Source organism: Mustela nigripes, chromosome 13, assembly GCF_022355385.1.
Source record: "Mustela nigripes isolate SB6536 chromosome 13, MUSNIG.SB6536, whole genome shotgun sequence".
Taxonomy (NCBI): Eukaryota; Metazoa; Chordata; class Mammalia; order Carnivora; family Mustelidae; genus Mustela; species Mustela nigripes.
Genome location: NC_081569.1, coordinates 49,946,170 through 49,970,266, shown reverse-complemented (window position 1 = coordinate 49,970,266; position 24,097 = coordinate 49,946,170). Strand labels below are relative to the sequence as shown.

At 37.9% G+C, this 24,097-nt stretch overlaps 1 protein-coding gene, 1 long non-coding RNA gene and 2 other non-coding genes across 4 annotated transcripts; all 4 read right to left on the bottom strand.

Annotated features, from left to right (window-relative positions):
• Positions 1 to 71: 71 nt before the first annotated feature.
• On the bottom strand, positions 72 to 7,874 carry CCNB1IP1 (cyclin B1 interacting protein 1). The gene is made up of 3 exons (XM_059371098.1): positions 7,578 to 7,874; positions 3,832 to 4,165; positions 72 to 274 (listed from the first exon to the last, which is right to left on the bottom strand). The coding sequence occupies exons 1-3, from the start codon at positions 7,872 to 7,874 to the stop codon at positions 72 to 74; spliced, it is 834 nt and encodes a 277-aa protein (XP_059227081.1).
• Positions 7,875 to 11,382: 3,508 nt separating this feature from the next.
• On the bottom strand, positions 11,383 to 15,492 carry LOC131998607 (uncharacterized). The gene is made up of 3 exons (XR_009398814.1): positions 15,405 to 15,492; positions 13,702 to 13,767; positions 11,383 to 12,274 (listed from the first exon to the last, which is right to left on the bottom strand). It is a non-coding gene; the product is annotated as an uncharacterized LOC131998607 (long non-coding RNA).
• On the bottom strand, positions 12,583 to 12,729 carry LOC132000548 (small nucleolar RNA SNORA79). Its single transcript, XR_009399397.1, has one exon. It is a non-coding gene; the product is annotated as a small nucleolar RNA SNORA79 (small nucleolar RNA).
• Positions 15,144 to 15,219, bottom strand: LOC132000551 (small nucleolar RNA SNORD126). Its single transcript, XR_009399400.1, has one exon. It is a non-coding gene; the product is annotated as a small nucleolar RNA SNORD126 (small nucleolar RNA).
• Positions 15,493 to 24,097: the final 8,605 nt, after the last annotated feature.

The window sequence follows — 24,097 nt, the reverse complement described above, 5'->3', positions numbered from 1 at the left end:
CTAATCAGAATAAAGATTATTTGCTAAATGAGATCACTAACAGTGAACAGAGAAATATTCTGTAAAGTGAGCTAAATTCTTTTTACTTTAAAGGCCCTGCTAGAGATTTGCTGCTGCTCTAATTCACGACTTGGGGAAGCAAAACTAAAAAAGCTGTTGCTGGGCTCAGGTGCTGTGGGAGACCCCACAAAAAATGGTCTGAAGTGAAAATCTCCATCTCCACCACCCTGATTTCGAACTGGTGAACTGTCCAAAGGAAACTTGGAGTTGTTCCCTAGAAAAAAATAAGTGAAAAATTTAAGCATCTATTTCTTCACAGATCTTTAGAAACAAAACACAATATTATTTAAGAAATCTTTTTTATTTAATAAATATTTTAACAGAACTCAACTCCTATGAGACTGTATACCCAAAACCATAAGATACCTAGAAATAAACCTAACCAAAGAGACACAGAATCTATACTCAGAAAACTATAAAGTACTCATGAAAGAAATTGAGGAAGACACAAAGAAATGGAAAAATGTTCCATGCTCCTGGATTGGAAGAATAAATATTGTGAAAATGTCTATGCTACCTAAAGCAATCTACACATTTAATGCAATTCCTATCAAAGTACCATCCATCTTTTTCAAAGAAATGGAACAAATAATTCTAAAATTTATATGGAACCAGAAAAGACCTCGAATAGCTAAAGGGATATTGAAAAAGAAAGCCAACATTGGTGGCATCACAATTCCAGACTTCAAGCTCTATTACAAAGCTGTCATCATCAAGACAGCATGGTACTGGCACAAAAACAGACCCATAGATCAATGGAACAGAATAGAGAGCCCAGAAATAGACTCTCAACTCTATGGTCAACTAATCTTCGACAAAGCAGGAAAGAATGTCCAATGGAAAAAAGACAGCCTCTTCAATAAATGGTGCTGGGAAAATTGGACAGCCACATGCAGAAAAATGAAATTGGACCATTTCCTTACACCACACACAAAAATAGACTCAAAATGGATGAAGGTCCTCAATGTACGAAAGGAATCCATCAAAATCCTTGAGGAGAACACAGGCAGCAACCTCTTTGACCTCAGCCGCAGCAACATCCTCCTAGGAACAACGCCAAAGGCAAGGGAAGCAAGGGCAAAAATGAACTATTGGGATTTCATCAAGATCAAAAGCTTTTGCACAGCAAAGGAAACAGTTAACAAAATCAAAAGACAACTGACAGAATGGGAGAAGATATTTGCAAACGACATATCAGATAAAGGACTAGTGTCCAGAATCTATAAAGAACTTAGCAAACTCAACACCCAAAGAACAAATAATCCAATCAAGAAATGGGCAGAGGACATGAGCAGACATTTCTGCAAAGAAGACATCCAGATGGCCAACAGACACATGAAAAAGTGCTCCATATCACTCGGCATCAGGGAAATACAAATCAAAACCACAATGCGATATCACCTCACACCAGTCAGAATGGCTAAAATCAACAAGTCAGGAAATGACAGATGCTGGCGAGGATGCGGAGAAAGGGGAACCCTCCTACACTGTTGGTGGGAATGCAAGCTGGTGCAACCTCTCTGGAAAACAGCATGGAGGTTCCTCAAAATGTTGAAAATAGAACTGCCCTATGACCCAGCAATTGCACTATTGGGCATTTACCCTAAAGATACAAACGTAGTGATCCAAAGGGGCACGTGTACTCGAATGTTTATTGCAGCAATGTCCACAATAGCCAGACTATGGAAAGAACCTAGATGTCCATCAACAGATGAATGGATCAAGAAGATGTGGTATATATACACAATGGAATACTATGCAGCCATCAAAAGAAATGAAATCTTGCCATTTGCGACAACATGGATGGAACTAGAGCGTATCATGCTTAGCGAAATAAGTCAAGAGACTGTAAAATATAAACCTAATTTTGGATAAAGGGCTATGATAGCTCCCACTCCCTCCATGACCACAGTATATACCATATCTTCTGCTGTGACACAGTTTCCAGTAGCCATGACCTCATCAACCAAAGTAATTTGACACAATGAAATATGTTTTTAGTAATGCTAGAACTTATAATTCATAATCTTATTCATTGTCTATGTAATCTACTTCAAAGGAATATAGTGTGTGTATAAAACCATTTGACCCAGTGCTTTAAGAATAATTTTTCTTTTGGGGTGCCTGGGTGGCTCAGTGGGTTAAAGCCTCTGCCTTCAGCTCAGGTCATGATCCCAGAGTCCTGGGATGGAGCCCCGATCGGGCTCTCCGCTCAGCGGGGAGCCTGCTTCCTCCTCTCTCTCTGCCTGCCTCTCTGCCTAGTTGTGATTTCTCTCTGTCTAATAAATAAAAAAATAAAAAAGAATAATTTTTCTTTTAAAGATTGCCATAAACACTCTAGAAAATATAAGACAACTATGAACAATTGGCATATACTCATGATCCAAGATCAATTAGAATAACCTTAAGAAAAATCAGACAATAGATCTGATTAAATAAGCATCTAACAACTTCAACCAAGCCGTTCTCTGGCTTCTACAAGTTTTAAAGGGAACATGTAACTAACTAAAGGAAGAGTGTGGACTATATCTTCTTCAGGCCAACAACTGTAGCAAGAGGTGAAAGTAAAAAGTTAAGTGTGCATAAAATGTGGAACAGGAAAGAACTAGTAAATATGAAAGAAATCAAAATAAATGTGGATCATAACAAGGAAAAAATATCTACAGTATTAATATACAATAACACTTTGACTAAATTATAATTATGATTAACTGAAAGTTAAGCAAAAATTCATTTTTGTTTCAGTTCTTCTAGCTGATAAACCTCATCTCATTACTTCCTGCCTTTTCTAGGATATCTCCTCCCCACTAAATCTTTTTCTTCAGTCTATAATTCAAAAAACACATATTTAGGAAAGTCAAGTACAAGAAACCTCACTTTTTTATATGCCAAAACTAACTTACATTAATAGCATTACAAAAATCTTTTGGATTCTGTTATATCAAGAGTAGTATAAAGAGAAGGACTCAAGAAGAGATACGATATTCATTGCATTTTCCAAAGCACCTAGAAAGCAAAGAAGTACTGGCATCTTCCTAGATTGTACACTTCCAGAAAGCAGGGATCCTACCTGGATAATTCTTATATCTCATTGCCTAGGATTATGTCTAGCAGTTAGCACATGAAATATGTCTGATAAATATTTGGTAAATGAAAAAATGTGAACCAAACAACCAACAATAAGTTAAGAATGGTGCACTCAGTATTGCCATGTGAAAGAAACCAAACATGGCCTTTTTGAGTGTGGGCTCTGAAGACAGTTCTGTGACCTTAAATTTACTTAATTTACTTGAATTTTACTTAATTTACTTAAATTTTACTTAATTTACTTAAATTTTACTTAAATTTTCTGTGCTCAGTTTTCTCATCTGTAAAATAAGGATAATAATAATAATAACTACATCATAAAGTTTTGAAAATAAGAGGAATACATGTACAACTGTAACAGTGTCTAGTATTTGGTAAACAATCAATAAATAGCAGCTAATATCATTATTATTACTTCAAGGAAATAGCTTTCCACTTAAAGTACCAATATGAAAACTTTTACTTTGGAGAGATTTTTTTCTCTGTTTACATTGAAGATGTAATTTAATCACAAGCAAATAAAATAGATAAAAGCAAAGATGCACATGTTGAGACATGGATGAAGAATCTGGAGCTTACCACCATTTTACGCCTTTGGAGTCTCCACTACCTTCCTGGAACTGTGCAGAACACAGTGTGAAAGATTTAAAGAACAGTTATTGGATATTACATATCCCTTCTTACCTAATGGAAAGCCAAAAACACCAGATTGTGCAATCATGGAAGGCTCAAGGGTACTTTCTTGGTTAGCAATAGTGATGTTTCGCAGCCTAAGGCTATCATAGAGGCCTTGGAGCTTTTGATACTGACGATTTCGCTCCATAAGTTTCTCAGATATGTCACTGAACTTTTTCTTATATTCTTCTAGCACTTTCTTCATAGAGGTGACCTCCCCCTTCATAGAGGTCAACTCTACATCCTTGCTCTGTATTTGCTGAGTATATATCTTCTCCATCTGTTTCAGATGGCCTTCAGCCTTGCTGAAATTATATTCTTGATAGAGACGCTCCTGATGTACCTGTCCCAAGACAGGAAAAAAAAGACTTTTAAGGTAATAAATATAGTTATATATTGTAAAAGTTTAAATGTAAAAGAAAAAGAAAGACTTACACTGGGATGTTATTAATTTAACATTTAGAATCGGGTTAAGATATACAAAAGGATGGTTATTATAGTAAATAATACACTGTGTCACTAAATGCATAGGAAAAAATTCTGAAGGAATACTCTCAAACTACTACAAATATACTAACAAAAAAGGATTTGTCTAACCTTAACAAGTGACATGTAGTCTTAAGGTTTTTAAGAAATAATTTCATATCTCAAGTAATCCATACTACAGAGAGCAGATTATAAAATAGCCTCCAATTAACCCTACCTCCTTGTACTTAGATCCTCCTTTTGAATGTGGACAGAAACTATGACTGGAATACAGGAAAAATGACAGGATGAACACACTACATAAGACTATAAAGTCTGCCTTAGCACATTCTCTCTCTTGGCTGGCTTTGTAGAAGCAAGTAGCCATATTACAAAGGGCAACAAGCCAAGTTACCAAGAGCACTTTCTGGGCAATAGCTAGCAAAATACTGAGGTCACATTCAATCTAAACATAGACTGTACAACCTTCACAAAAATTGACTCAATACAAATCAAGACCTAAATGTAAACACAAAACTGTAAAATTGCAATATGATAACAGAGGAGACAATCTAAATGATCTTGGGTTTGATGGTGACTTTTTAGATGCAACACCAGCAAGCACAATCTACAAAAGAAAAAACTGATAAGCTAGACTTCTGTTCTGCAAAAGACAATGTCAAGAGAATAAAAAGACAAGCCACAGACTAAGAGCAAATATTTGTAAAAGACGTTATCTCATAAAAGACTGTATACCCAAAACATACAAAGAACTTTTAGAACTCAACAGTAAAAAGGCCAATTTAAAAATCAAACTAATAAAAGATAACTGAAAAAAAGAAAATTCCTGTAACATCTGAGTTAGATATATAGAGAATTCTTATCAATACGAAAAAACCTATAGCAATTGAAATAAGCAAACTGAAACAGGCAATTCATAAAAGAAAAGTTCATGAAAAAAATACAAGAAAATGTTTTCATCTAAAAGTCATCCAAGAAAGGCATATTAAAAGATTAACAAGATTCTACTTTACTCATGCTAATTGGTAGGTAGAAAGTTTGGAAAATCAAGCACCATCATACACTTAAGGGAACACAAAATAATATGGCCTAACTGGAGGGCAATTTTAAAATACTGCAATTTTGGGAACACCTGGCTGGTTCACAGCATGCTATCTTGATTTTAGGGTTGTGAGTTCAAGTCCCACATTGAGTATAGAGAGCACTTAAAAATGAAATCTTTTTTTTTTTTTTTAAGATTTTATTTATTTATTTATTTATTTATTTGACAGAAAGAAATCACAAGTACATGGAGAGGCAGAGAGAGAGATACAGAGGGAAGCAGGCTCCCCGCTGAGCAGAGAGCCCAATGCGGAACTCAATCCCAGCACACTGAGATCATGACCTGAGCCGAAGGCAGCGGCTTAAACCACTGAGCCACCCAGGCGCCCCTAAAAATGAAATCTTTAAAAAATAAAATAAAATAAAATACTTCAACTTTTAAATTTTTTTATTTTTTAAAAATCTTTTTTTAAGGGTGCCTGGGTGGCTCAGTGGGTTAAGCCTCTGCCTTCTGCTCAGGTCATGATCCTAGAATCCTGGGATTGAGTCCTGCATCGGGCTCTCTGCTCAGCAGGGAGCCTGCTTCCTTCCTCTCTCTCTGCCTTCTTATGATCTCTCTCTGTCAAATAAATAAATAAAATCTTTTTAAAAATCTTTTTTTAAAGATATTATTTGTTTCAGGACGCCTGGGTGGCTCAGTTGGTTAAGAGCTGCCTTCGGCTCAGGTCATGATCCCAGCGTCCTGGGATCGAGTCCTGCATCGGGTTCCTTGCTCCACAGGGAGCCTGCTTCTCCCTCTGACTCTGCCTGCCACTCTGTCTGCCTGTGCTCACTCTCTCTCTCTCTCTCTGACAAATAAATAAATAAAATCTTTAAAAAAAAAAAAAAGATTTTATTTGTTTCTCAGAGAGAAAGAAAGAGAACATAAGCAGAGGAAACAGTAGAGACTGAGAGAGAAGCAGGGTCCTCACTAAGCAAGGAACCCAATGTGACTCATCCCAGGACTCTGGGATCATGACCTGAACCTAAGGCAGACACTTAACGAACTGAGCCACACAGGTGTCCCCAATTATTTATTTATTTATTTATTTAGGAGAGAGAGAGAGAGAGAGAGAGAGAGAGAGAGAGAAGAGCATACAGGGGAGGGGCAGAGGAAGAGAGAGAATCTTAAGCAGGCTCCACACTCAGCTTGGAGCCCAACTTGGGACTTGATCTCACGATCCTGAGATCATGACCTGAGCTGAAATCAAGAGTTGGATGTTTAACCAACTGAGCCACCAGGCACCCCAAAATACTGCAATTTTTACAACTTTGAAATGTATTCATCCACTTTCGGGAATTTAAATTAGCAAAAAATTAAATGTGGAATTTGATAAGAAAGCTCAACCCCACTTTTTTTACTACGTGAAAATAAATTATGATGCAATACAACTATTAAAATTATAATTATAGGATAGCTAACTTTAAAATACTTAATAAAATATTCATAAGCATAATGTCAGCTTTAACTGATATTACCCTTACTTTTAGACAAAATACATATTTATGCACAGAAAAAGTCCAGCAATATACAAACAAATATATCAAACAAATATATCTGAGTGATGGAATTATGGTTCATTTTTTTTTCTTTCTTTTGGAATTCCAAAAATTAACCTATTACTTTAAAAAAAAATTATTAGGGTTCCTGGGTGGCTCAGTCAGTTGAGCATCTGCCTTTTGTTCAGGTCATGATCCTAGGGTCCTAAGGTCCTAGGATCCAATCCCAAATCAGGTTCCCTGCTTAGAGGGGAGTCTGCTTCTCCCTCTGCCCCTCCCTGATGCTTGTGCGCATGCCCTCTCTCTCTCTCTCACGCACACACACACTCTCTCTTTTATACTCTCTCAAATAAATAAATAATTTTTAAAAAAATTTATTTAAAAGAATGTTTTCTATATATTCATAAAAAATGAGGGATGCTTCAGCGTCTCATTTGGTTAACCATCTGCCTTTGGCTCAGGTCATGATCCCAGGGTCCTGGGATTGAGTCCCCCATCAAGCTCCTTGCTCAGAGAGGAACCAACTTCTCCCTCTGTCTGCTGCCCCCCTGCTTGTGCCCTCTAACAAATTTTAAAAAAAAATAAGATATTAAAAAAAAATGAATACAAACACAATGAAGGAGAAACATTAGAAACTTCCACATATGCTTCAAATCACACTCTCCAGAAAAACAAGCCTAAGCACTAACCTGATATGTCCAGAAGGCCAGTGCACGGGAGCTAATGTCCAACACAATTTCCGGTCGAAGTCCTGCCAATACCATGGCTTTATATTCCTCTGATGGACTGAGTTCTGTGCGGACAATGTCTAGCTTTCCAGAAAGGGTACTATTGCAGGCAGGGCAGATAGCTGGTGACCGACTAAACTCACCACTGCCATGCTGATCACAGAAGATGTGAGAGCAGGCAGTGACCCATGCATAACCAGAGAGTTTGAGGCGACACTTGCGATAGTTACAAAGCAGCATGTCTTCACACAAAGACATAAGAGAGAGTGAAGTCTCCAGATGCTGAAAAGAAGCCTAATAAGAGGTAAATGAAAAGGTGAAATAAGTCAAATTTCAATGAAATGAAATAGAGTATGTTTTCATTTTATTATGATAAAATAATGTATTTTATTGTTTGCATTTATTATAATCAATATATTGATTTCAGTGACTCGACAATATTAACTGTGCTCCTTTATATAAACCTCTAGAAAGCCCATGAAAAAAAAATGTAAAGAAAAAATTAAAGACACAAAGTGATCCAAATCTTACTAAAACCAAAAATAATATGCACATGGAAAATAAAGTTTAGGAATATTTACAAAGTACAAATAAAAATTAATCTGTGCCTTTTGCCATTCCTCAATGCCTAAACAAAAAAGCCAAATTTATACCCATCCATAGTTTGCCAGAATATTTCAGTCAGTACCACTTCTCACGCTTGACAGATATAAGTCCAGGCACCAAGTTCAGCCACTCTTTAGGAAAAAGTGTTTTTTAAGTTACAGTTTTACGTTTTTCATATACACTGATTTCTCAGATTCTTTACTTGTGTTGCCTTACCTAAAAAAGAGTAATAATATGTAGTATTAAATGGAAAATAACTTAATTCATTCCAGCAAATGACCATTATGAAAACTGAAAATCTGAACAAAAGCTGTTTACCATCAAATAATTCACCTATTAATATAAATACTATTGAATGCTATACTCTCAGTAAAGAAGTTTGTGAAACTAGGGTGCCTGGGAGGCTCAGTTGGTTAAGCAACTGCCTTTGGCTCAGGTCATGATCTTGGGAGTCTCAGAATTGAGTCCCACATCAGGCTCCCTGCTCGGCAGAGAGCCTGCTCCTCTCCCTGACTTTTCTGCTCTCTTGTGCTCGCTCGCTCTCAAATAAATAAATAAAACCTAAAAAAAAAAAAAAGTTTGTAAAACTAAATAAATACTCATAAATAAATAAATAAATACTCTTCTGTTATTTTTCAATATAGTGTCCACTCTCACTGGTTTTACTAATCCAAACTGGACAGCAATATTCTGGATATACCAAAACCATACATTGTATGAAATAACTTTGACACACCAATTACACACCAAGGAAAACGTTCATATTTAACACATTTATTAACCGACAAATTCTGTCAAGAATGTTGCCTTGATTCCAAAGGGGGGAAAAAATGTTGCCTTGGTCCCATGGGTCGATGAGGGCACTCTGACACCTTTACCCCTAAGTACCCACTGAGTTAGTCTCCAACGATAAATGGCACCTTGCAGCAGGAATTATGAGGCCTATTTTACCTCCAGCTGGATAACAGGCACAGGGGAAGCAGAAGAGCTGGGAAGTTTTAAAGCTGAGAGCTTTCTCAGGCAGAGCGGAAGGTGCAGCTAATTCCAAATTTTCCCCGACTCGGGGAAAAGCCAATTCGGCAAATTTTAAGTTACTGAAGACCAAGTTTTTAAGAATTGGACTCACGGAAAGTTCACTTGAGTTCTTTCTGCTTTCTGCACTCTACAGAGAAAATAATAACAATAATAATACAAATAATATATCCAACCTGAGGGGCCCAGGAAAAGCGCGGGAAAACGCCGTCGCCTCCACAACTCTAGCACTACACGGGCGAGGATTCGCGGTACCTCTCCAGTACGACACAGAACGCATGCGTGGGGTGGCCCTGGAGCCTGGGGGTGGTGGGCACAGGGCTTCCGGCCGCGCAGGATCCTGGGACCGTCAGGCTGTGGCACCTGGATTCAGGCACATATCCCCATGCACGCGCGTCTCGGGCGTTGTGAGGGCATGAATCCCACTGAGCATGGTCCGGGTTTCCCACATGGGAGCCCCGTGGATAGGCCATGGAGTACCCTTTACTGCCCTCAGCTGGCACAAAAAGTAACATCCTAGGCTATCCTGGGTATAACATTTGAGGTCAGAGGCTCCTGAGTAAGAGCAGGATAGGGACAGCTGGGAAGCTAACAGGGCTAGCTTGTGCGCCTGCGTATATGCGGTGTTTGTCCTGGGAGCTCTTGCGGAGGACCGGCTGGGCAGCACAGACTTGCTAAGTTGTCTCAAGGAAAAGTCCCAGAAATTTGAGATACCTGTACTTGGATAGTTATCACCTCCATGTTGAGGTAGATTCTGCCGTTTTATTTTTTAATCCATCTTGATAAAGACATCTTTCTAGCTTTTACACATCCTCTATATACATTTAAAGAAAATAGAACTTTTCCTTCGTTTAGAATCTGTATTAGGAACATTCATTACAGTGCCTGTAACGAAGCGAGAGGATCAGGCGTCAGCTTTTTTGAGGTGATCTGCCTGCCTTTTTTTGAGGTGTCAGCTTTTTTGAGGTGCTCTCCTGGACCTACTTTTAATTGTTTAAATGTTTGTGCCTGTTTTACCCTAATGCTATTACCTGTCACTTTCTTTTCTGTTCTTTGTAAACTGTGTGATTTTCTGCTCAATCTATATGAGTTCATTAGAATCCATATTGAAACTAAACTGAGAAGGGCTTGAAGGGTTCTCAGAATACAAGCCTTAATGCTGTCTTTTGTGGCCAGCCACCTGTCCAGATGATGTGACCCCATTGTGAATTAGTAAGACACAATCCAATGAATCAGCAACACAATGGATACCAAAGCCCTACAAACCTTTTTCTGGGTAATGAATTTCTAAGCCATTCTTCTTCAGACAAAAACCTATCCTAATTAAACAATTTTGTGCTAGTTTTTGGTCTACTTACTGCTTGCTTGTTCACAGTAATTAGAAAAGGTCATCTTGACCTCTGCATACATTTCCTAAAATATCTTGAAAGTTTAGAGTGGTAACTTAATTCCAGTGGTACAAATTGGATTCAAACAAACTTGGGGTTTCATGTGCAAACTCCTCACATCTATTTTGGCTATCTGAGCCTTTTGTGCATTTTCTGATTTTTAACAATGCCAAATGTAGTACAATAAAAGAGTACAATCTCAAAGTTAGAAAACATAAAGCATTCAAATTTAGCCAGAACCTAATTTTGTGATCTAACTTACCTTTGTACTGCAATATGATCTCTTCTACTTCTTCATTAAGACAATTGATTCCCGAAACCTTAGTGTTCCCCACACAATTTTCCCACTAACTCAATTACAAATTTCCAACCCATTTGGCCAGAAGTTTGTAGGAATAACATATATATATGTGTGTGTAGTATGTATATGTTACATATGTATGTATACTTTTTTTTTGCCAACATGTTTTGGCAGATAGAATAAATGGGCGCAGGGTGCTACAAAGTCTTAATATCGCAGTAATCTGGAACACCAGGACCTGAACTAGCCTGCTTCTCAGTGGCACTGTATACTCTTCTGTTATGGCATAGACAAACCCTTCACTGGCTCTTTTCTAGAGGGCTCCTGGGGATGAGACTACTGAACTCAATCAAGGCTGAAATACAAAGACCCAACGACCAAAAAAGAGCTTTTTAAAAATTTTTTATTTTTTATTATTAAATATTAAGCATACAAAAAATATGTGAAGAATGAACATCACTCAGCTTTTATAAAATGAAATCTTTCTCACATTTTATATTATTCCTCACATAGCCAGATTGTTTTGGTAGCCATTCTTCATTGACTCGTAATGGGTCAGGCATCATAATTAAGTATCAAGAGTTTAATTTTTTTTTAAGATTTTATTTTTTAAATAATCTTTATACCCAAGGTGGGGCTTGAACTCACAACCCTAAGATAAAGAGTCATAGGCTTTACCAACTGAGCCATCCAGGCTCCCCAAATACTAAGTGTTTTAAGTAGACTCCATGGTACTCAGATAGTTTAATGTACCTATACATATAATTTCCATCAGAGTCAGAGTGAAAATTGAAGTCCCAATTATTACATATAAATAAATATCTTGCTGAAATGCCATTAAAATGGTTGCCATTTTCCAAGGACTTAAAAAGATTTTTGCGGACGCCTGGGGGGTTCAGTTGGTTAAGCAGCTGCCTTCGGTTCAGGTTGTGATCCCAGGGTCCTGGAATCAAGTCTTACGTCGGGCTTCTTGCTTGGTAGGAAGGCTGCTTCTCCCTCTGCCTACTCTGCCTGCCACTCCCCCTGCTTGTGCTCTCTCCCTCTCTCTGAGAATTAAATAAATAAATAAAAATCTAAAAAAAAAAAAATTAATGGAGGTTTCAAATCACTTCATGTATTTTTCAGTATCTATTCTGGGCCAGGCATTACAGATAGGAAGCTTTCCCACTTTCATGGAGTTTATAATCTAGCAAAGAATCTAAGAATGATAAAAGCAAGTATTTCACTCTTTCCTTTGGTGTTTCTTACATTTGTGCAAGTTGATTCTATAAGGCATTTCTGGTGAGAAAAGTCACGTTCCATCTTTAATTTGAAAATCATCTACCTTCATGCTGGAAAGAAAAAGACATTTTTAATGCTAACCTGAAATATATAAACAGCTACTCAGTAGAAAACTGATCAGTAGAAACTTATCAGTAGAAAACTAATTAAACCACTTAAAATTTAATGATTTCAGAGCATAATGTTTCAGTAACTCTTAGAATCAATTACTAGACCTCTTTCTTTCATAGTCCTAGGTCAGTGCTATTCAAACACTTTTGTGGTCAAAGGGATTTCTAAAAACTACATCCTCATGTTTTCATATCAGTTTTATTTTTCAATCACAGGTACATTCTTAATCTATCACCACCTGCTTCATAATTGTTTGACTCCGCAAAAATCAGAAGACACTAATGGATGGCCAACGCATCCTATGGTGCCCTGAGTGAAGACAAGTCAGCTTTGATATATGATGGAATAAAATCCCACTACCAAAAGCTCCAAGCAGTGAGAGGAACAGCCATCAAAATTTATCTCCAACCATTTTAATAAATGCTTTAAGGAACATTTATAAAAATAAAGCTATCGGGGCACCTGTGTGGCTCAGTGGGTTAAGCTGCTGCCTTCGGCTTGGGTCATGATCTCAGGGTCCTGGGATCGAGTCCCACGTCGGGCTCTCTGCTCAGCAGGGAGCCTGCTTCCCCCTCCCTCTCTCTCTGCCTGCCTCTCTGTCTACTTGTGATCTCTGTCTGTCAAATAAATATATAAAATCTTTTAAAAAAATAAAAATAAAGCTATCAAGTTGCTCTTAATAGGAATCACTACGTCTAAATTTTTAGGTCAACTAAGAGCTGGAAGAGCCAGCTAGATAGACAAAATGAGGAATAAGATGATAAATAAATTGGTACCAAAACAAGATCAATCAACTAAATAAAATGTTACTGGGGCAGTTATATAAAGATATACCCTATAGTCCTTATCACTATACTTTGCCTAATTCTAGAATGCAATTGAGTTTTGTGTGCTGAAGATAAACATAATGAGGTGTAGACCAACTGGCAGAAAGATGCATGTAAGCAAAAACTGCACAGGACTTTGAAGATAAAACAGCTCACATTTTTGAGTGATTACCATATGCTTAAACAATGTTCTAAGCCCATGCATTTATTATGTAATCTTCAAAGTCAAGTACTATTCTTCTGAATCCAGTACTATTATTCTCATCTTCTAAGATATAAGGGTACTAAGACCCAGAGATGTTAAGAAACTTGCCAAGTTTACATAACTGATTACGTGACAAAAGATGGGTCTGAACCCTGTCTGACTCCAGAAACCATGTGTAACTATTATATTATGCTACCTCTCAACATCCTTAATTGACTTTTTTAAAAAAACAAAATATTCTGTAGCAACATAGCAGCTGGCCATGAAGTCATAAAGCTGAATTTTCAAAGATTCATATATATGTCAAAGTTTCTTGATTTCAGAGAAGACTTACCATAACAGAAAAATGTTGTCATCATCTATTGTATATCCAGGACTTAGAGCACCCAAGAATTCCAGCCTGGGAAAAGAAGTGAGACTCAGATCTAGTTTCAGTCTCCTGAAACTTCATTTCTGCAAAAGACATAGCCAAAACTAAAACCTACTTCAAGTGCTGATGTTACTTTGAATTATTATTTAAAAGTGCTGATGTTACTTTGAATTACTATGAATTACTGAATTATTTGAATTATTATTTCCTATATTTCCTGCCTCATATGTACCCCATTCTCTGCTGAAACATGCAGGCACAGGTAAAGGATAGAAGCCTGTTCTGCGTAGGTTCAATTATACAATACCTGAATATAGTAAAGTCAGAAAATAAAAGTTAACAAGATCACCCTTAGAATACAATTCTTTTTTTTTTTTAATTTTTTTTTTTTAAAGATTATTTATTTATTTATTTGTCAGTGATGGAGAGAGAGCGAGCAAGCACAGGCAGACAGAGAGGCAGGCAGAGGCAGAGGGAGAAGCAGGCTCCCTGCCAAGCAAGGAGCCCGATGTGGGACTCGATCCCAGGACGCTGGGATCATGACCTGAGCCGAAGGCAGCCGCTTAACCAACTGAGCCACCCAGGCGTCCCAGAATACAATTCTATAGGAAACAATAACCCCTGGTATTTGAATATATCCTTTCAGATAATTTCTGAAGTAAACATAAGTATATGAAAATGTTTAAGCATGAGTGCCTGGGTGGCTCAGTGAGTTAGGCCTCTCTGCCTTCAGCTTGGGTCATGATCTCAGGGTCCTAGGACCCAAACCTGCATTGGGCTCTCTGCTCAACAGAGAGCCTGCTTCCTCCTCCCTCTCTCTCTGCCTGCCTCTCTGCCTACTGGTGATCTCTATCTGTCAAATGAATAAAATTTTAAAATCTTAAAAAAGAAAATATTTAAGCATAAAAAGGGTTACACATATTGCTCTATAACTTGTTATTAATATATCATGAATACCCTAACATTTCAAGAAAGATAAACCTGTATCATAACTTTTAAATGTCCATATAGTGTCACATTTTATGATCTTGGCAAAGTTGACTTAACCAACTCTGGGATTCTCTTAATCTTTTTTTTTTTTAACATATAATGTATCATTTGAGATTCTCTTGATCTTACATATAAATTAAGAAAATAGTGATAAGTTTAAAACTGCCGAGTAAAATGGTTGACAGAATTAAACCAGTTATCAGTGTTTTTTCTGTAGTGTTTGAATGTTTAGATTAAGGATTCTTGACCCTAGTTCTGCCTATCTCAAGAAGATACCACAAAAGATCAAAGCACAACAAAGTGTTGTAGTGTCAGATCTGTAATTCAAAGATTTAAGAACTACCTGGGACTGGAGGCTAGAATCCAGTAAGAATTCCAAGAAGCAGAATTCAACTCCAGGTATTTGCCCTAGCTTTAGTCTCTCAGAGCATGTGTTTAATCAGGGTGATCAGCTGAAACACGGACTTAAGATGCATTTCATCATAGCAAACTGTAAATGACTTATGAAGGGCGAACCACCACCAGCTCCTCATCTTTAAACCAAGCAAACCCTCTTAACGTAAGAACTAAGGTTTTTTCAAACTACCAAATTCTAGCTACTAAGAACATGGGGCCCCAAAACTTAGAAGGAGATTAAAAATCCAAACAAAGTAAAAATAGTTTTCTTTTACACTTACCTCTGGTATCAAAAGAATCAGCTTCTATCTAGAAATTAGTTGAACTACACGATCTACCAACTACCTGAATACCAACTTTCCAGATGTATCATCTCTGGAAAATAAAAAGTAAGCAAGTAAATAAATGACTTGAATGCACACCAGCCTACTCCCAAGTCACACCCCTATAGCCTCAAGGAAAATTAACCTCAAGGAAAACTTCATTCTGTATATTAACTTCTAGTCAGTAATATAAATGGACCCATCTATTCGGAGAGCATCATGAAATGCCCAATCTCAATATCACATTAGGGCAGGACTCTTACACAAGATCAACTTTTGTATGAATTTAAAGTTTGGGGACACCTGGGTGGCTCAGTTGGTTAAGCGTCTGCCTTTGGCTCAGGTCATAATCCCACAGTCCTGGGATAGAGTCCCACAACAGGCTCCTTGCTCTGCCTGCCTCTCCCCCATTCTTGTGCTCTGTCTTTGACAAATAAATAAAATCTTTAAAAAAAAAAAAAAAAAGTTTGGGGGCACCTGGATGGCTCAGCCAGTTAGGTGTCTGCCTCCAGCTCAGGTCGTGATCCCTGGGTCCTGAGATTGAGCCCACATTGGGCTCACTGCCCAGTGGGGAGTTTGCTTCTCCCTCTCCCTGTGTCCCCTCACCCCTGCTTGTGTTCTCTCTCTTAAATGAATAAGTAAAATCTTTTAAAAAATTGATTAACTGATTAATTTAAAAGTTTGGGTAAAACAGTACAATAAGACTAACCACACTCTGAAAGGATACAAGTCAACAGTCTCACAACAAGAGAACAGGTATGGAAAAAGGAAGGAGCTGTGTGCTGGCTGCAACCAGAGCTTGACAGCCATGGGGAAAATTCAGCAATATGGGGCATAAAAGGCATGGGATACTGCAACCTCTCCAAGTCCATATGGTGTGTAACTACAGAAAACCCTTGTAACCAGTCACTAAATTCACAAAATCCTTTAAAAAAAAAAAAAAAAAGGTAACCCATAAGATAAATAAGAAGGTAATCTGAGGCCCCTGCTGGCTCAGTTGGTAGAACATGAAACTCTACCTCAAGGTTCTGAGTTCAAGCATCACTTTGGGAGTGTAGTCTACTTTTATAAAAATGAGAAAGTAATCCAAAATAGTTAACATTTTTTTTCAAAGTGTGTTTCAATTTCATTTCATCCAACATTGATTGTATTTAGCCTTTACTCTTGGTAAAAATTAATCACAATCAACTGAAGAAAACCTTCCTCTGACAAAGCAAAATTGTAGCATCATTCAGAGCCCAACGTGGCCACAAGATGGCAATATAAGAAAAAGTATAATTTCCTCTTCCAACAGTTGGTGTAATCTAACTTCTAGGTGAAACAGGCCGAACACAAAATTCATCACTGCAGGCAAACTTCAGACTATTCCATGTTCACCAGATTACTAACTAGAAAGTTTCTTATATTGCATTTAATGATAATTTAAAACTTACTACTAAAAATATTACAATTATATCTTTACCATGTTCCTTTTCATGCATCAATGTGAAGATTTAAAAATCTATAACCTCAGATATAATCTAGCTAGAAAGACAAGATTCATGAATATTAGTGTCCATGCAGTAGAGCAAGCAACGCTAAGAATAAGAACCACTGGTCACAGATGTCTTCATGAAGAAAAAAGGTACAGGTCTTGAATGAGCCTTAAAATTGTACTTAAAATAATACCGTATTGTATAGTTTAAAGTTGCTAAGAGAGATCTTAAAAGTTCTCATCACAAGAAAAAAAAAATTGTACTGTCCTATAGGTAACACCACATTCATTCATTCATTAAAATTAAAATTAAGTTAAAAACTAACTTCCTGGGGCACCTGGGTGGCTAAGTGGGTTAAAGCCTCTGCCTTTGGCTTGGGTCGTGATCCCAGGGATTGAGCTCCACATGGGGCTCTCTGCTCAGCAGGAAGCCTGCTTCCTTCTCTCTCTCTGCCTACTTGTGATCTCTATCTGTCAAATAAATAAATAAAGTCTTTAAAAAAAAACTAACTTCCTCAGTCAGGCACATTGTAATTGCTCAATCAGTAGTCACATGTGGCTAAGGGCCACAATATTGAACAATATAGAACATTTCCCACAGTAGTCACATGTGGCTAATGGCCACGATACAGAACAATATAGATCACACAAAGTTCTGTTGGACAACAGTACCTTAAAGGATGAGTATAACTAAAATATACTGACAGAAAGGAAACAGTAGCTATCATTCTTAAAAATTCCTACTTTCTATCAAGAACTGTACAAATCACTTCACTCAAACTTTACAATCTCATATTTACATGGAAATTTGAGGCTCAGAGGAGTTAAATAAATTTTCTAAGGTCACCCAGCTATTAAGAGCTAGGATTTAAATCCAGTTCTGTCAATAATCCCAATTTTCACTTCACCATACCACTTCCTACATGAAATAAGAAGCAGAGCTACAGAAGATGGTTGGTTTGCTTTGGCACATATAGAGAATGCTCTGGAGGCTCAGTAGGTCAGAAAGAGACTGAGGTGTTTTAAGTACCTGAGATATGCGATCAACGTGTTATTTTAACTCCTGTCCTAGAGTTGAATACTGTTTTAATTATGTAAAATGTTTTCAGAGGAGTAGCATATTAGATTAACCAAGGAAATAGAGACGAAATAAGCATTGAAGTGCAAGGTTTCTAAAGCTTTAACATTGTCTCCCTCAAAATCCCATGATCCAAGTATTCCCTACCAGAGAATAATTATATATACACCTAAAGGTGCAACTTCTCTATTCTCACAGACCTAGATTGTAACAGTTCTGGTCTCTGTATCCTTGGCACATAACCTAAAGTTTAGGACACAAATCCTGATATTAAACACATGACCCCTCTCCTAGGATGAGATGCTCCCTGAAGGATTCTAGCTATGCTTCAGGAAATGTCACTGTACCATGTGAAGGCCACTTCATATTTACTGAGCATTTAGGGAGCTTAAGCAAATATTTTGTAAATACTTCATAAACTATCAATGACCCACTCATTTTGTTCCCTGTGAGAAGTAAATGCTGCCAAGTGATGGTGCTCATGGCCAAAAGGTACCTTTTACAGATGTGAACAGATGCTTCATGAAGACCTGATACAAACTCCAAATTGATAATACCAAATCATTTGATGCTTCTGCTTTAAGATTACTACCACTGCTCAGTTTTACCCTGTTCCATGCCAATTATTCAGTGCCCACTCTGTGTCTAGCATTATAGGATACAATAGGAATTCAAAGAACCTATTCTTTTTTAGATAGAAATGACACATAAGCATGGGTGAGACAGAGAGAACACTTAAAGGCCTATCTTAGTCAAAGTTCAAGTACTTGCTTTATGATCCCATCAGCCTTTAACCATTCCTACTGAGAATGTCCAAATCCCAGCCCACTTGATCGTTAGGGCATCTATAGCAGATGTTACAGATGCTTTCACAATGCCACTTCCGGACTGGCACCCAGGGGTCTGAAGACCCAGGCCTTCCTTCCTCCATGGATTCTGTCTTCAACCTGAAACAAAAGGAAAACAACACAAAACTTCATCTAGGAAGTAAAAGCAGACCTGTCACTTGTCATGGCTCTCTTTCAGGGATAGCTCTGAAGACGCTGCTATCAGAACAGATTCCAAGTTTTGTTTCCCACTCACTGTCAGCTACTTTAGAAAAAGTGATTGTTTTAACCTCTGAGAGCATATAGAAAATAAAAGTGGGGAGTCCTTTATTGCTCAATCAAGACATTTATGGTGTTGGTTGGTTTCTAGTCATCACTGTGTACAAAATAAATATAAGTAACAGGAAACACTGCATGTTTAGTCCTTATAAATATATCAAAACCCACCTGAATGTAATATGTGACAAATGACTCATACACACATATGTTGGGGGAAAACAACAAGATTGTAAACTACCTAAATGTTGACCAATAAAGGTTAAATAAATTACGGTATGTACATACATTAGATTACTGTATAACCATTATAAAGAATGGGGATGGGTCCACCTGGATGGCTTATTCCGTTAAGCCTCTGCCTTTGGCTAAGCTCATGATCCCAGGGTCCGGGATCAGGCCCTGCATCAGGCTGTCTGCTCTGTGGGGAGCCTGCTTCTCCCTCTCCTGCTCCCGCTCCCTGTGCTTGTGCTCTTTCTCCATCAAATAAATAAAATCTTTGCAAAAAAAAAAAAAAAAAAAGAATATAGATATTCTTTATTTACTTATTTGAAAATCCTAAGTGGGAAAAGGTAGATAACTGGTAGAGAATGTAAAGAAGACAGGAGGGTGAAATACATGTATTTGATTATACTTACATAAAATACCTCACAAAGGATACAAAAGAAACTGTTAATGCTATTACTGGGGAGGGGAATTAGGTGGCCTAGGAGACTTCATGATACATGCTTTGATCCCTTTTTAATTTTGAACCATGTGAATTTATTATTTTCAAAAAATAACATAACAATAAAACTTGAGAATTATAAGGATTATGAGAAGTCTACAACCATCTATTACCACATTTCATTCCACATTATTTCTTTCACATCTTGTATCTGGAAGAATAATGAACACCTACATTATATTCAAACTGATATAGATCAAGGAGGAAAATGGGAACACTGAAGGTTACGAGGCAAAACGTTTTTATAAGAAGAAAGATATCCAAAATAAATGTAGTGCTTACTTCTAGAAGGCATCTTACATTTATTATAATACCAGCCTTCCTACATTTTGATTTTCCAAAGGGGAGCCTAGTCATGGTTCACTGACTCACCCAAGGTCCCTGGAGGAGTAACCTGTGGTGCTAGTATTTGATAGGCTTGTCCTGAGCTAAGACCCCTGATTTTTCTTTAGTGTATCTTAGGCTTTTTAGGGTACCCTCACTACAGTGGCCACATTAAAATTGGGAGCTCCTCTTAGGGCTCACTAAAGTCATCAACTTCAGAGGTTGCTGCCTAGGCTCACTAAGAAAGCTGGAATGCTCTGAGCAAAGACCAGGGCAAAGACAATGTTTGCTACATCTCCCTCAATCCCAGCAAGGACCTGGGCCCTGCAGACACAAGAGAGTTATAGTGTATTGGTCTGAAACTCCTCCCAAGTAGAACAGCGTGTTGGGATAACAATACCTTTCCCTCCAAGCAAAATGAATCCAGGCGTTTTCCAAGAACACAGGCCCTCGATACATGAAGCAGAGTCTATTGTTTCTGGGTCACCGGGTCTCAAGGAAGGAAGGCAGACCCAGTGCTGCAGAGGGCCACGTGGAAACAAGACAGAGCATTTCCCTGCCTTCCCTCAATCTCCACACAGCCGAATTAATGCCCTTGTGACTCACACATAGTCCAACACTTGCTTGAAATAAAGGCCTGCCATCAGGATACAAGGTTCAAATGGAAGAGAAATTCAAAACAGTTAGGGAGCAAAATTAAGTGCACACTCACCAGCCCACCACCAAAACTGAGAGAGTAAGTGTAGAGACAGGAAGCAGTTTTCAGAAGTGGCCTCAGAGTCTGATTGGCTGATAAATTAAAAGCAGTTTCCCTTCTCCTTTACCTTAAAGGGTACGGGAATGAGGCAACCCCTTCCTTCACCTATTTGTCTCATGGAACAGTGATGCTACTTGCCCTATTTTTAGATTGAATTTTTTTAAACCAAGTTTCCTTTTGAGGTAACTTAACACAAGGTACTTAACACAAGGTACTTAACACAAGCAAACACAGGCTAATTTAAGCTGTATATACACATTCTTGCTTAGATGGCCCTACTGTAAACAATTTTCATTCCTTTAGGATCATTTCCTAAATTTTCTGACCTTAAAATGGTTAATTTATGCAAGGTAACAGGTTTCATTATTAACAGTCTAGATCCACTTAAGTTAGAACTTACCTTCAGGGTAATGTTCCAGTTAAGGAGCCTAGTGAACAAAAGATGGGTGTGGTTAAGGGTTTAGGTTTTGAAGTAAAATTTAGCTGTATAAACCTTACTAAACTAAGCCTTATCTTCTTGGCATTTTTGGCCAGTTACTACCACTAGTTCAAACTCCTTTGTCTTTTCTCAATTCTTCACAAATTTACTGTTTCTTAGTCTAAAAGTATAAACTCTTCCTGCCCTGGTCACTTCTTCTGGTCTTCATTCTCTTGTGAAAGCTCCTGTGTAAGTTAAAAATTCAATAAAATTTGTCTCCCCCCCCCATTAATCTCTTTGTAAGGTTAATTTTCAGACCCTGCCAGGGACCCTAAGAAGGTTGCCTTAGAGTAGCAAATGAAAATCCCTATTTAAAAAAAGAAAGAAAGAAAGAAACAGAGAGAGGGAGAGAAAGAGTAAAAGAAAATCTCTATTTCAAGGTGCTGTCCTAAAATATTTTAGGACATTTCACGTAAGTTGTGATAGTTTGCAAGATACTTCCTAGTTGCATGATCTGGAATAAATTTCTTAAACTCTCTGAGACTCAATTTTCTCCCCTGCACCATGGGGGAGAGTAATACCTACCACCCTAACATAGATAGAAATATGGGAGAGTCTAGCATAATGACTGGTCATAGTACATGCTCAATTCATGTTCTCCTTTCTTCCTTGCTCATTCCTCATTCTTATACAGAGAGGAGATGAAAAAGTAACTGCTTGTGAGTTTACTTATACACTTCTATTTGTCTACACATTATACAATTCTTTCTAGATACAAGTAAATCAATGGAAGTTAGTTTTTTCTCCTAAATGTTGTGATTACAGACCTATACTTGCCCATAATTTCCTGCTTCTTAACAGTGGGCAAGGTTACATTGCAGATTTTCTTCTTCTCCAGTAACATATATGAATGGATCATTTTGGAACCCCAGAAAGATGAGTATAGGGCTCTCTGAAATCATTGTGGGAAAAACTACTTTAGTAAAGGTCTTTGGAATACCAAGATGATATACAAAGGCAGAAAGGAGATCCTGTACATTGTAAGGGCTAAAAAGGAAAGATGACCCAATCTCTAAAGTGGGTTCCTGGAGAGGGGAATGAAGAAAGAATCTGGGTCCAGGACCCATCAAGTTGCAGATGCTGAAATCAGCTGACTCTACAAGACAATGCTAAAAAATGTGAAGCCCTGAGTTGCTCTAAGTAGAACATTTTGGGCCACACTTAGCACGAAACAAGTAGGATCAGCCACCTTCAAACAACCATACTGACCTATGCAATGATCTACTTGAACAACATCATCATTCTAGCACCAGAAGATAGTGTGGCGACACCAAGTGAGTGAAAAGCAATAGAGTAGAGAACACACCAGACTCTGTGTTTTGGGATGAACTGGATGAGCTGCCCCTCCCCAAAGCCCTAAATATTTTTGGATAATTTGGGGGGAAGGGAGGGGCATGTTGTTCTTAGCAAGGCATTGAAAAACAACTAGCTCCCCACCCTCCACACACACTCTGAATTCATGGAAGAATCCATGTCAGTTACATGTCTTTGGTTACCAAATGATACAAGGATTAGATGGTATCACAGATTTAGCCCATTATGGCCAATTCTTGATGTTACCATTATAAACAAAAACAAAAAGAGTGAAAGAAAGGAAACAAATCTCCCTGCAAATCACCCTTCTTCAGAAACCTTTCTCATCCCCTGTCTAATCACCTCCTGTGGCAGCTACTCTGTTCATCCCTCTTGTGCATCTAATATTTCTCTTCCTCTCTTCCCCAGTTCCATTCTTCCATAGGCCTCATCTTCTTGCATACAGTCCCTGACCTTGAGACCCTTGGGATAAATAGTAGATCCCTTTGCCTTAATCACAATCCTTCTTCTCCAGGCTTTTCAGCTTGTTCCTTCCTTCTCTGGACCTTTAATACCTTTCCCTTCCCACCTTATCCCATCAGTACCCATGCTAACTCCTCTTCTCTTTCTCGTCCCCATTGGTCAGGCTCTGGAGGTCTTCTGAAACTTGGCTACTGTTTTGTTTCCCAAAAGTTGAACAAATTTATGAGGCCAGAGCAATATGAATATTGCTGGGATATACATGGAAAACATACAAAAAATATCATGGTGATTATAAGACCAAACAGCAAACTCACATTTACATTCTGTAAATATGATTATTACAATTTTTAAATTAATTTATTTATTGAGTGTTAGAGAGAGAGAGCACACAGTGGGGAGGGGCAGAGGGACAGAAAGAGAGAAATTCTAAGCAGACTCCACGCTGAGGGCAGAGCCCCACACCAGGCCCACCAACCTGACGCTGATCATGATCTGAACCAAAACAAAGAGTCAAGTGTTTAACCAACTGCACCACCCGGGCTCCACCAGTTTTTAAATTTTTTTACCCCTTCTTTTCCCCTTTCTTTTCTTCCTCCTCTCTCTTCCTCTTCATTTGTCTTCTGTTCCTGCTATATCTCCCCACGTATTTTATATATTCTAGGAATTTAGACATTTTTTTAGATACTATTTCTGCACCTTCTTAGAACCCAAATAAAGAAAATAAAATCATATGTATTTCTAGATTGTTTCAGCCATTTGAGATTTGCAAGATTTTATGTATGAACTAAATGATTCTTACCAGAGCACTGAAGCTAGTTGCTCAGTCCAAGGGGATACAAACCGAAACTGGTCCTTAAGAAGAGTCCCTTTATATTTCTAAAGGCCTACTTATTTATTCTTGGATATCATAAATCCATTTTTCATACACTGTACT

Coding starts and splice junctions, on each gene's coding strand:
- CCNB1IP1 (XM_059371098.1), bottom strand. CDS start 7,874: ATGTCTTTGTGTGAAGACATGCTGCTTTGTAACTATCGCAAGTGTCGC. Junction 4,166..7,577: donor TGGCCTTCTGGACATATCAG/GTTAGTGCTTAG, acceptor GTCTTGGGACAG/GTACATCAGGAGCGTCTCTA. Junction 275..3,831: donor TGTTTTTGGCTTTCCATTAG/GTAAGAAGGGAT, acceptor ATTTTTTTCTAG/GGAACAACTCCAAGTTTCCT.